This window comes from Mobula birostris, chromosome 29 (genome assembly GCF_030028105.1).
Source record: "Mobula birostris isolate sMobBir1 chromosome 29, sMobBir1.hap1, whole genome shotgun sequence".
In the NCBI taxonomy this organism is placed as follows: Eukaryota; Metazoa; Chordata; class Chondrichthyes; order Myliobatiformes; family Myliobatidae; genus Mobula; species Mobula birostris.
In genome coordinates, this window is record NC_092398.1 from 610,579 (window position 1) to 623,555 (window position 12,977).

At 45.6% G+C, this 12,977-nt stretch overlaps 1 protein-coding gene across 7 annotated transcripts in view; it reads left to right on the forward strand.

Moving 5' to 3' along the window:
* The window catches only part of nhsl3 (NHS like 3), a 122,222-nt gene that overhangs the window by 99,195 nt on the left and 10,050 nt on the right, over positions 1 to 12,977 (forward strand). For 4 of the 7 annotated variants that reach the window (XM_072246472.1, XM_072246474.1, XM_072246471.1 and 1 more), the window contains 2 exons: positions 11,090 to 11,240; positions 12,566 to 12,682. In XM_072246472.1, coding sequence (XP_072102573.1) covers positions 11,090 to 11,240; positions 12,566 to 12,682 — 268 coding nt within the window. Of the gene's footprint in view, positions 1 to 8,970; positions 9,048 to 11,089; positions 11,241 to 12,565; positions 12,683 to 12,977 lie in introns of all 7 variants that reach the window. The other 3 variants (XM_072246467.1, XM_072246468.1, XM_072246470.1) reach the window with 1 other exon arrangement.

Sequence of the window (12,977 nt, forward strand, 5' to 3'; positions counted from 1 at the left end):
GTGACTAGTGGTGTTCCACAGGGCTCTGTGTTGGGACTGATTCTTTTATGTTATATGTCAATGATTTGGATGATGGAGTTGATGGTTTTGTTGCAAAGTTTGCAGACAATATGAAGATAGGTGGAAGGCAGATAATTTTGAGGAAGTAGAGAGGCTACAAAAGGACTTAGGCAGATTAGGAGAATGGTCAAAGAAGTGGCAAATGGAATACGCTGTCGGGAACCGTATGAACAGAGGACATAGAAATTTACAGCACATTGTAAGTCCTTCGGCCCACAATGTTGTGCCGACCATGTAACCCACTCTAGAGTCTGCCTAGGATTTCCCTAGTGCATAGCCCTCTATTTTTCTAAGCTCTATGTACCTATCTAAGAGGCTCTTAAAAGACCCTATTGTATCTGCTTCCACCACCGCTGCCGACAGTGCATTCCACGCACCCACCACTCTCTGTGTGAAAAACTTACCCCTGACATCTCCTCGGTACTTATTTCCAAGCACCTTAAAACTATGCCCCCTCGTGTTAGCCATTTCAGCCCTGGGAAAAAGCCTCTGGCCATCCACACGATCAATGCCTCTCATCATCTTATACACCTCTATCAGGTCACCTCTCATCCTCCGTCGCTGCAAGGAGAAAAGGCCAAGCACACTCAACCTATTCTCATAAGGTACACCCTCCAATCCAGGCAACATCCTTGTAAATCTCCTCTGCACTCTCTCTATAGTATCCACATCCTTCCTGTAGTGAGGTGACCAGAACTGAACGCTGTACTCTAAGTGGGGCCTGACCAAGGTCTGATATAGCTGTAACATTACCTCTCGGCTCATGAACTCAATCCCACTTTTGATGAATGCCAATGCACCATACACCTTCTTAACAACACTCTCAACCTGCACAGCAGCTTTGAGTGTCCTGTGGACATGGACCCCAAGATCTCTCAGATCCTCCACACTGCCTAGAGTCTTACCATTAATATTATATTCTGTCTTCAGATTGGATGTACCAAATTGAACTACTTCACACCTATCTGGGTTGAACTCCATCTGCCACTTCTCAGCCCAATTCTGCATCCTATCGATGTCCCGCTGTAACCTCTGACAACCCGCCAGACTATCCACAACACCCCCAACCTTTGTGACATCAGCAATCTTACTAACCCACCCTTCTACTTCCTCATCCAGGTCATTTATAAAAATCACAAAGTGGCGGGGTCCCAGAGCAGATCACTGTGGAATTCCACTGGTCACTGACCTCCATGCAGAATACAAACCATGGGCACACACTTTGGTAGAAAAAATGAAAGGGTTGACTATTTTCGACATTGAAATACAAAAAAGTGAGGCGTAAAGGGACTTGGGAGCCCTTGTGCAGGATTCCCTAAAGGTTAATTTGCAGGTAAAGAGCATTTACTTGGCTCTGGCCCTGTATTCACTGCAATTCAGAAGAGGGGTGACCTCATTGAAAGCTATCGAATGGTGAAAAGCCTCGAGAGGGTGGATGCAGAGAGGTTGTTTCCTATGGTGGGTGAGTCTGAGATCAGGGGATGCAGCATCAGAATAGAGGGGAGTCCTTTCAGAATGGAGGTGAGGAAGAATTTCTTTTGCTAGAGAGTTTGATAGATTCTTGATTGGTCAGGACATGAAGAGATACGGGAAGAAGGCAGGAGATTGGGGCTGAGAGGAAAGTTGGATTAACCATGGTGAAATGATGGAGCAACCTCAATGGGCCAAATGTCCTAATCTACTCCTATATCTTATGGTGTTATGGTACCAGGGTGTAAAGCACAGTAGTACACAGAATACACAATACCTTATGAAGGTAATGATAAAATTTACAGATGAATCACATAAAAATAACAAACTAAGGTGCATAAATTAAATTTTGTAAGGTACAGAACAGATTAACCAATAACACTTTGATACGATGTGGCTGGGAGTTCAGAGGGAATGGCCAGGATGTATTTGCTTCTGACCGGTCTTGTCTTCGTGCATTGTATTCTTCTGCCTGATGGCAGAAAGTCAAAGAGGACATTGGAGGTGGGATCTTTGATAATACTAAGGGCCCTGCAGGATACGAAGGAAGAGATTTAAAAGAGACCTGAGGTCTCTGTACCTTCTTCGCACCGAGGGTAGTGAGTACTCGGAATGATCTGTCAGAGGAAGTGGTTGATGTGGGTACAATTGAAGTATTTAAGAGGCATTTGGATAGGTATATGGAGGGGAGGGGTGTGGAAAGTTATGGCTGAACACAGGAAACTGGGACTAACAAGGAGGATGCTTTGGTCGGCATGTGTTGAAGGTCTTGTTCCATGCTGTTGTAGACTACGGCTATGACAGGAATGAGTAAATGTTTCAACTGGGATCATTCGCTGCTATAATCTACTAAACCATTCCAGTTTGTGCCAATGCCAGCCATTCTACACCACACTTGGTTCATATACTCTGTGGGCTTGTCCAGGATCCTTACTGAGCCACGAAGCTGTACAGCAAAGAAATGGGCCCTTTGAGCCTTCTCATCAATGTTGACCACAGTACCTATCTACACTGATCCCATCTGCCTGCATTAGCAAATAGCCCCTTTGCTCTCTTCCTATCCAGGTTCCTGTCCAAGTCCCTTTCAAACATTGCAATTACATTTTTATCCATCACCTCCTGTTACAACTGGAATCCATCAGTGCTGGCTGATTATTGTTGGACCCTTAAGTGAGAAGCCTCAGACACTGATAAATGAGCATTTTTGGCTTAGTTGAACTATTGCAAAGCGTCAGTACTGTTATGCAATTAAATACATTATATTCAATAAAATTTCCAAATTCCTATGTATACAAGTAGTCTGAAATTATATTTTTGTTGAGCTTCAAGCAGTCTATTATAAACAAAAAAAATTCTGAAGAAGCAACACTTTTTAAAAAAAGTTGTCCAGCATTGTCAGACAAAAAGCAGAGTTCAAGGTTAAAAGTTCAAATTTATTTTCAAAGTGTGTAAACCATTTTGAACCTTACTTCCGCCACCTCCAACGGGATCCCACCACTAAGCACATCTTTCCCTCCCCCCCCCCCCCCCTGCATTCCGCAGGGATCACTCCCTACGCAACTCCCTTGTCTATTCGTCCCCCCCCATCCCTCCCCACTGATCTCCTTCCTGGCACTTATCCGTGTAAGTGGAACAAGTGCTACACATGCCCTTACACTTCCTCCCTTACCACCATTCAGGGCCCCAAACAGTCCTTCCAGGTGAGGCAACACTTCACCTGTGAATCGACTGGGGTGATATACTGCGTCCGGTGCTCCCGATGTGGCCTTTTATATATTGGTGAGACCCGACGCAGACTGGGAGACCGCTTTGCTGAACATCTACGCTCTGTCCGCCAGAGAAAGCAGGATCTCCCAGTGGCCACACATTTTAATTCCACATCCCATTCCCATTCTGACATGTCTATCCACGGCCTCCTCTACTGTAAAGATGAAGCCACACTCAGGTTGGAGGAACAACACCTTATATTCCGTCTGGGTAGCCTCCAACCTGATGGCATGAACATCGACTTCTCTAACTTCCGCTAAGGCCCCACCTCCCCCTCGTACCCCATCTGTTACTTATTTTTATACACACATTCTTTCTCTCACTCTCCTTTTTTTCCCTCTGTCCCTCTGAATATACCCCTTGCCCATCCTCTGGTTCCCCCCATCCCGTCTTTCTTCCTGGACCTCTGGTCCCATGATCCTCTCGTATCCTTTTTGCCAATCACCTGTCCAGCTCTTGGCTCCATCCCTCCCCCTCCTGTCTTCTCCTATCATTTTGGATCTCCCCCTCCCCCTCCAACTTTCAAATCCCTTACTCACTCTTCCTTCAGTTAGTCCTGACGAAGGGTCTCGGCCTGAAACGTCGACTGCACCTCTTCCTAGAGATGCTGCCTGGCCTGCTGCGTTCACCAGCAACTTTGATGTGTGTTGCTTGAATTTCCAGCATTTGCAGAATTCCTGTTGTTTGAACCTTAAGATTCACTTTCTTGCTGACAGCTACAAAACAAAGAAACACAACAGAATCCACGAAAAACCATACATAACAAAGACCGCCAAACATCCAATATGCAAAAGAGGACAAATCATGCACAAGTAAACAAATAACACAGAGAACATGAGCTACAGTCCCTGAAAATGTGTCCGCAACTGCAGAGGCGAGTGATATCTGTCTGGGAGCCCAATCACTTCAGGGCGACAACTACTCCCAAACCTGACCGAGTGGGACCCAAGAATCCTGCACCCCCCACGCCACGGTAGTAGTGAGGAGAGAGGGAGATGGGTTAAATAACTGAACAGATGCTTAGTTTAGTACTGGGGAATTATCTGCAGGGCGGCCTGCGGATAACGACCAACACAGTGCTAGAACTGAACTGTGCTGAACTGAATGTGTCTGGACTCTTTCCATTTTGTGTCTTTTATTCTGTGTTTTTCACTCGTTTTTTTAACCATTTGCACAATTTGGTTTTGTTTTGCATGTTGGGGGGGGGGTGGTGTTTTTCTTTAAATGGGTTCTATAGTTTCTTGACGAAGGGTCTCGGCCTGAAACATCGACTGTACCTCGTCCCATAGATGCTGCCTGGCCTGCTACGTTCACCAGCAGTTTTTGTGTGTGTTGCTTGAAATTCCAGCATCTGCAGATCTCCTTGTGTTTCCATAGTTTCTTTGTTTTGTGGCTGCCTGTGGGAAGACTAATATGGCATACATTCTGTACTTTGGTAATAAATGTACTTTAGGTACAGGCACTGAACACCAGTTTGTTTTCTGCTGTCGGGCCTCGATGCTTAAATTCAGTTTGACATTGTAATGGTGCTGAACTCTCGTGCCTCGATCACCAGCAATCTTGAAAGTCAAGTTTGCTGAGTCCTGCAGGAGACAGTAACATCACTAGTTTGTTTTATGAAAAGAGAGAATAGCCAGACTATTGCCATTTGGCAGGATGTGACCAATTGCCCCAGCCATTCACAATGGATGTCAACAGTTCCACTGTAGAGAGCACAATAGGCCAGGCGGTGTCTGTTGAAGAGAACCTGTGCTAATGTCTTGTGTCTGAAATCCTTCGTCAGAACTATGAAAAAGAGAAAACAAATGAGTTCCAAATTGCAGAAAGGGCGGGAGAGGGATAGACGGAATGATGAAATATCTGTGGTAGGTGAGGCCAGGATCTCCAAGGTGATCCAAATGTTTACAGGCTCGTATGGTTGTTGGTTTGGTGAGTGTTCTTGTGAAACAGCAAACAAACAAGGGCACTGTTGTACTGTGAAATGCTGTGAAATTGCTGAAACCTGAGACCGACCCAAATGCCCGACAGAACCGATAGAGCAGGAGTTCCCATTTATTATGCCATGGACCAATACCATTCAGCAAGTGGTCTGTGGACCCTAGGTTGGGAACCCCTGTGAGAGAGGCTGTTAGGCAGGCATATGACTGTGCAGGGAATGGGGAGATATAAAGGTCTGTAAAAATACTTTGGGGTTAAACTCACTTTGAATTGCTTCAAAACAGAACCACAAGTTAATTACATTATAATCCTGTTGTTCAAATTCACAGGCCAACAGAGTCCTGGATAAATTAAATAATTCGTAGGGAATTGATGAATTATTTCATCAACAGTTACCAGACTTCACCTAACTCTGTGCTTTTACAAAGACTGCACTTGCCAGAGGTGCTTTGTTCATTCAGTATTGCAGTTCAAGGATTTTGTAGAGGTTTACGTGAGATTTCCAATACAGTAAGGAAACTGCTGATGTGGAAACTGGGGACCGAGGCTTGGCTTGGGCCTACTCCGGCTGCTCCAGGAGTGGACTGAGGCCAGTCTGGTTCACGATGCTGTTGGCTTGCTTCTATTGTTTGCACAAAGTGTTTCTTTTCCCCTCTGTCTTCCTCTGTGTGGTGGATTTTGGCCTTTTAAAATTGGGTTATTCGAGCTTCTTGCTTTGTGGCTGCCTGTAAGCAGACAAATTTCAAGGTGTATAATTTATGCATTCTTTGAAAATAAATGTGCTTTGAATCTTTGAAGCTAAGAAATAAATTACAACTGAGATTTCCATATGGTGATCGGGAAGTTTGAAGTAGTTCTGTACTTTCAGTTGAAAATGTCAGTCAGTTTTAGTGTGTGAGTTGGGGGAGCTAGCAGTGGCTCGGTTCAATGAGTGTGGGGTCTCAGACCCTCCTGGTGTGTGCTAGAGGTGTCCAGGGATGTCACCCCAGAGTAAGCTGAGACAGGCGGTGAAGGGGATCGGAGGGATCATGAATAGATGTGGGAAAGGACAGGACCGGAGGCGGGGGGTGAGAATGAAGACAAGGAAGGAAGAAATAAGTGTGTGAAGAAAGAGTAGCTGAAACAATTGGTGAAACAAACAATCTTATGGAGGAACTCAACGAGTTCGAGCAGCATTTGTTGCGGGGTAAGGAATTGTTGACATTCTGGGTCAAAACCCCTGAATCAGGATGGAGACAACTGTTCTGCATGGACAGTCCTGCTCTGGGTGTTGGACAGTCTGTCTGTATAGACATCCCAGCCCTGCTGTGGTGTTGGACAATCTGTCTGGATGGACAGCCCTTCTCTGGGTGTTGGACAATCTGTCTACATGGACAGTCCTGCTCTGGGTGTTGGACAGTCTGTCTGTATAGACATCCCAGCCCTGCTCTGGGTGTTGGACAATATATCTGTATAGACAGCCCTGCTGTGGGTGTTGGACAATCTGTCTGTATAGACATCCCAACCCTGCTCTGGGTGTTGGACAATCTGTCTACATGGACAGCCCTGCACTGGGTATTGGACAGTCTGTCTGGATGGACAGCCCTGCTCTGGGTGTTGGCATAAGAGGGAGCAGGTGTGTTGGGGCCGAAAGACTGCAAGGTTGGGATTGTCTCCTGAGGAAGTGAAGTTTGTGGCAGCAATACGGTGGCTGATCTACAAGCCACGTTTTCACACAGCCAAGCAATGCAGAACTTGACAAAACTCCACCCTACTCAATGATAAGCAAGTAGTGAGTCACTCTTTGAAAAGATCCAGTCCGCACTTTCACTGTGTATCTGTTGAGGGGTTAGGGTGAGGGTTAGTGCTCTGTCTCCGGGTGGTGGTCAGACTTGAGTAGCCCCCCCCCCCCCCAACACTTCTGCTGGATCACTGCGTACACTCCAGCGGCCCCCTCACTGGCCCAGAGGTGCAGGTCACATCAGAGTATAAGATTACAAGAGTCAGGAAGTTTACATCAGCTTTATAAAACTGGTTAGGCCACATCTGGAATATTGCTTCAAATTCTGAGTGTAGGAAAGAGGTGGGTGTTTTGGAGAGGATGCTGCCTAGTTTAGATAGCATGTGTTACTAGGAGAGGTTGAGTTGTTTTCTCTGGAGTGGTCGGGATGAGGGGAGATTTGATAGGACTTCATGAGAGGCAGAGATAAAGAAGTTGGTTGGTGGGGCGGAGATACATCTCTACTAAAGGAGACATTTCGCACTCCTTCCCTGCGCTGGCCTGAAGGTCACCCTTGAGCAGGGTGTAGTATCTGCTTAGCACGGGTGGCGGACGGACGTACGAGCAGCCGGTACATATCACGTCCTGGTTGTGCGACCACTGACTCTGAAGAGTATTGGTAATGGCTGGGGTCATCCGACTTGTAAAAGCACTGCCCAGAAGGAGGCAATGGCAAACCACTTCTGCAGAAAAACTAGTCAAGAACAATCATAGTCACCCAGTCATACGACTCGGCACATGATGGTGGTGAGATAGAATGGACAGCTGATTTCTTTTTCCCAGGACAGGACTGTCTAATACCAGAGGGCATGCATTTAAATGAGAGGGATACTTTCAAAGGAGATATGCGAGGCAAATTTTTTTACAGACAATGGAAGGTGCCTGAAATACTCACTGCAGGGTGATGGTGATGCGGGTGTGATAGAGGTGAATAACAAGCTCTCAGACCGTCAGGAATACTACTTCACTATTGTGCTCTCCTTTTGCACTTTAAAAAAAATATTTCTTATTGTAACTTCAAAGTACACTTATCAGAGTACGTATGCAGCGTAGAACCCTGAGATTCGTCTTCTCCATAGGCAACCTTGAAACAAAGAAAGCCATTCGAAGAAAAACATCCCCCCCCCCCATGTGCAATAAAAAGAACAAGTCATGCAAACAGCGAGAAAATGAGTGAGAAACACAGAATATAAAAACAGCAAACCACAAATCATCCACCCGGTCCAGGCGTGCTGGGTTCAGTTCAATCCAGCTTGGTGTCTTTCGTTGACTGCAGGCCGCAGAGCTGGCTCATCTCAATCAAAGTCGCACAAAGCAGCAATTAAAACAAAAGGAGTAGCTAGAAACCAGCAACACACCATAATGTCAGAGTCCAATCCACAAACTGTGTCGATTAAACCTTGCCGAAGACCCAGGACTCTGACACCACCCTCAGCATCACTGAGCGAGAGACCATTCGAACACAGGCACCTTTCTCTTATAACTTCTAGTTTTTTTTAATGTACTGCTGCTGCAAAACAACAAATTTCATGATACATATGTCAGTGATAATAAAGGAGGGAATTGGACTTTGTGAAGGCCCTATTCAGTATTTTGTGTTTAAAAGGACCAGAATTGCTTTATGCGTTTCTCTTTGTTCTCCCTGCTCAATATTTTTGTTTTCTGTTTATAAAATGAACACATATTGAATAAAAAAAAAATGCTGGCCATATCCAGCAGATCTCGTGGCATCTGTGAGGATAGAGTATAGTATTGTGCTTTAGGGTTTTGCTGAGTTCTATACAATTATCCCCAGCACTGGGCAATGGATTCGGGGTGGGGCACGATTCAGACCCACAATTGTGGAAGGGCTGATGACACGTACATATTGATTTTGATCGGTAAATGGTTCTTGATTGCTTTGTGATTGCATTGTAGCCCAATGAATGAAATACCCATTGACAAACCATCACTGTTCTGCATCTGTGTGATTGTAGTGTCAGGATCCCCGGACGGTGGCTCAGAGCTACAGCTTGGAAATGGCCAGGACAGCATGGACGACTGCAGTCAGACTGTGAGTACACACAGTGTATTATTAAATTAACGGTCGCACCTCCTAGTCACATCTGCAGTTGGTACCAGGTTGGATGTCCAGTGTTAGTCTTTCTATGTTTCGATGAGACTCTACTGCTGAGAGTTCCAGTCAGAAGGCTGGGTTTGGAGTTGCACATAGACCTTCGTCACCATGGAGACACAGTAGGCTGCCGGTACTGGAATATATGACATAATCACAACCTACCGGCTGACCCCAGCAGGTCAAGCGCCATCAGTTGAGGCAGAGAGATAGTTGATGTTTCAGGTCGAGGCCCTCCATGACAACAGGATCTCAACCCAAAATTCCAGCTCTCCCTCTGCTCCACAGATGCTACCTGACCCACTGAGTTCCTCCAGTAGTTTGTTCATGGAGTGAGAGAGTCCCACAGCACAGAAACAGGCCCTTCTGCCCATCCGGTCCTTGTCGAGCAAGATGCCCCACCTAAGCTAGTCTCATTTGCCAGTGTCTGGCCCATAATCTTCTAAGCCTTTCCAATCCATGTAGCAGTCTATTATATTGTAAATGTTAGTAATGTACCTGTCTCAACCACTTCCTCTGCTGATTCCACCTTGTGTGTGTAAAAAAAAAAAAAAAAAAAAAAAAAGTTGCCCCTCGTTTCTGTGAAATCTCTCTCGACTCAAACCTGTGTCCTTTTCTTCTTGATTTCCCGGCCCTGTGAAAAAGACCACGTGCCTAACACTTGCTGAGCTTTTTTTTCGCCATTATATTCACGTGTTTTGTTTGGGAATCGATGTGTTAATTACGAGTAACTCTTTTAAGTCTTTCCATGCAACTGAATAACGATCTACAGATATTTCTCTGCATTGGGTTAAAGGTTAAAGTCTGGGATCATTCAAAGATTTATCCACGCACCCCCCCCCCCCCCCACCATGTCAGACAGAACGTGGCTCTTAAATATCGGATTTCCAGTTACTTAGGTGCAATCTTATTAGAACCAGAATCAAGTTTAATATCACTGGCAGATGTTGTGAAATATGTTGTTTGAAGCAGCAGTTCATTGCAATACATAACAGTAAAAAACTATAAATTGCAATAATAAATTATATTAAAAAATCAAATTAACTAAGCAGTGCAAAAAGAGAGCAAAAGTAGTGAGGTAGAGGACCAATCACAAACAAGAGAAAATCTGCAGATGCTGGAAATCCGAGCGCCACACACAAAATGCCGAAGGGTATCGGTCCAAAATGTCGACTTTTTTCCATAGATGCTGCCTGGCCTGCTGAGATCCTCCAGCATTTTGTTTGCGTTGCAGTGAGATAGAGATCATGCATTCGTTATCCATTCAGAAATCTGATGGTGGGGGGGGGGGGGGGCGCGAATGAAGCTGTTCCTGAATCGCTGAGTGTGTGTCTTCAGGCTCCTGTCCCTCCTCCCTGATGGTGGTAATGAGAAGAGGGGTCTTCAGGCTCCTGTACCTCCTCCCTGATGGTGGTAATGAGAAGAGGGGTCTTCAGACTCCTGTACCTCCTCTCTGATGGTGGTAATGAGAAGAGGGGTCTTCAGACTCCTGTACCTCCTCTCTGATGGTGGTAATGAGAAGAGGGGTCTTCAGGCTGCTGTCCCTCCTCCCTGATGGTCACAGTGAGAAGAGGGGTCTTCAGGCTGCTGTACCTCCTCCCTGATGGTAGTAATGAGAAGAGGGGTCTCCAGGCTCCTGTACCTCCTCCCTGATGGTAGTAATGAGAAGAGGGGTCTTCAGGCTCTTGTAGTTCTAGTGCTATGCCAACTCTACTTCAACCTTATGCCAACTCTACACTAATCCTACACAAACTACACCGATCCTACACTAGTCCTACGCCAACTCTACACTGACTCTACACCAATCCTACATAAACTACACCGATCCTACAGTAGTCCTACACCTACTCTATGCCAACTCTACACTGATACTGCACCAGTCCTACACAAATCCTACAGCAACTAGGAGGCAGCGGAAGTGGAAGTAGTGTGCAGACTGGATTTTTCTCAAAGGGTTGACTCCTGTAACATGTGGTCTACAGTCACAGGATGAGGATTTGCCTGATCTCCCAGATTCAGCATCAGGCGGTCCTGGTGATGAAGTCTGGACAAAGACCCGGTCTCTCCCACCACCGACTCCCGATGAAATCCGGAGGAATGCACTGGTGAGCCAGCCAACCGTCAGCTCAACAGGTATGGATCAAACGACAGGCAGCAGACCTGATTCTCAAATGACTGTCAGGTTCGGATTTGAATAAATTTGCAATTAAAATGATTTGCTCACGAGCCAGAGTTTGTTCTCACAGAATGCATTTATCTGAAATTTGCAATTGGAAACCTGATAGTATAATGAGCCCTTGGCTCTGCAGGGGTAAAGGCTGATCACTAACAATATAGGGAATATTACCAGGTAAGGTGCACATAATCTGATTAGAGGTGATGAGCTAATCACATTTCTGTTTGTTGTTCACGTATTTCATTTCATTTTCCAAAGTCAAGTCACTCAGCTTTGTTGACAGGCCAAGGTTCACAGAGGAGGTGGGGAGAATCACCTGGAGAATGTGGGGGAGAATTACCTGGTGAAAGTGGGGTGAATCACCTGGTGAAGGTGGGGGAGAATCACCTGGTGAAGGTGGGGGATGAATCACCTGGTGAAGGTGGGGGAGAATCACCTGGTGAATGTGGGGGAGAATCACCTGGTGAATGTGGGGGAGAATCACCTGGTGAATGTGGGGGAGAATCACCTGGTGAAGGTGGGGGAGAATCACCTGGTGAAATTGGGGAGAATCACCTGGTGAAATTGGGGAGAATCACCTTGTGAAGGTGGGGGAGAATCACCTTGTGAAGGTGGGGGAGAATCACCTTGTGAAGGTGGGGGAGAATCACCTTGTGAAGGTGGGGAGAATCACCTGGTGAAAGTGGGGAGAATCACCTGGTGAATGTGGGGGAGAATCACCTGGTGAAAGTGAGGGATGAATCACCTGGTGAAAGTGATGGATGAATCACCTGGTGAAGGTGGGGAGAATCACCTGGTGAAAGTGGGGAGAACCACCTGGTGAAGGTGGGGCTCAGCTCATTATTAGGTAGACCTGAATGCCTCATCATTAGGTGCACCTGAGCTGATCTACTGTGCATCTCCTCAAACCTGGCTTATGCCCTGGTTTGACTGTAAGAGTGAAAGATGTGTCAGCCTGTGATTTCACATGATGTGGTTCGGTCTGGTTGCTGCAGACTGGAAATCCCAAAGAAATCAACTCCTTTAAACGTTATCAATTCTGAACTTGAATCCCACTCACATTTCCTTGGGTGGATTTTCTGTATCAGCTAAGCTTGTCTCAGCAGGAACGTTGACTGGCTACCAATGTGAAGAAAATAGCAGATCTGATTTACGGACACATTATATCCCATATTGGAATACATGTCTGGGAACAGAAACAGATGAAAAAGAAGTAGAGTTTGTTTCATTATTAATTATTTTAAAATGAATAGTTTCTGAACTTTTTTTTTCAATAAACCAGGAGCAACATTTAAGCCCCAGAAAACGCAATCATCCTTCAAAGGCCCTAAACTGAAAGAGAAACGAATTCGGAGGACTACCATAATGGGACTTCCCCAACACATTCAGCAGGAACTTGGTTTGTGTACCCATTATTGGGGGCTTTTTTAGATTGCATTTATGGGGTACTTTGAAAATACACTACAGTGGAAATGCCTTAGGCACATTTATATGGCTAGGGTGCCTAAGACTGTAGTAATTTTGTGTATTGTACTGTACTGCTGCCACAAAAATGAACAAATTTCATGACACGTGAGAGATGATAAACCTGATACTGATATGGGTCTCTATTGTGGACTGAGAGTGAGAACGGGACATGGTTGGGAAAAGGGGAAGGGAGATGAGAGGAGTGGGAAGTACCAGAAAGACATGCT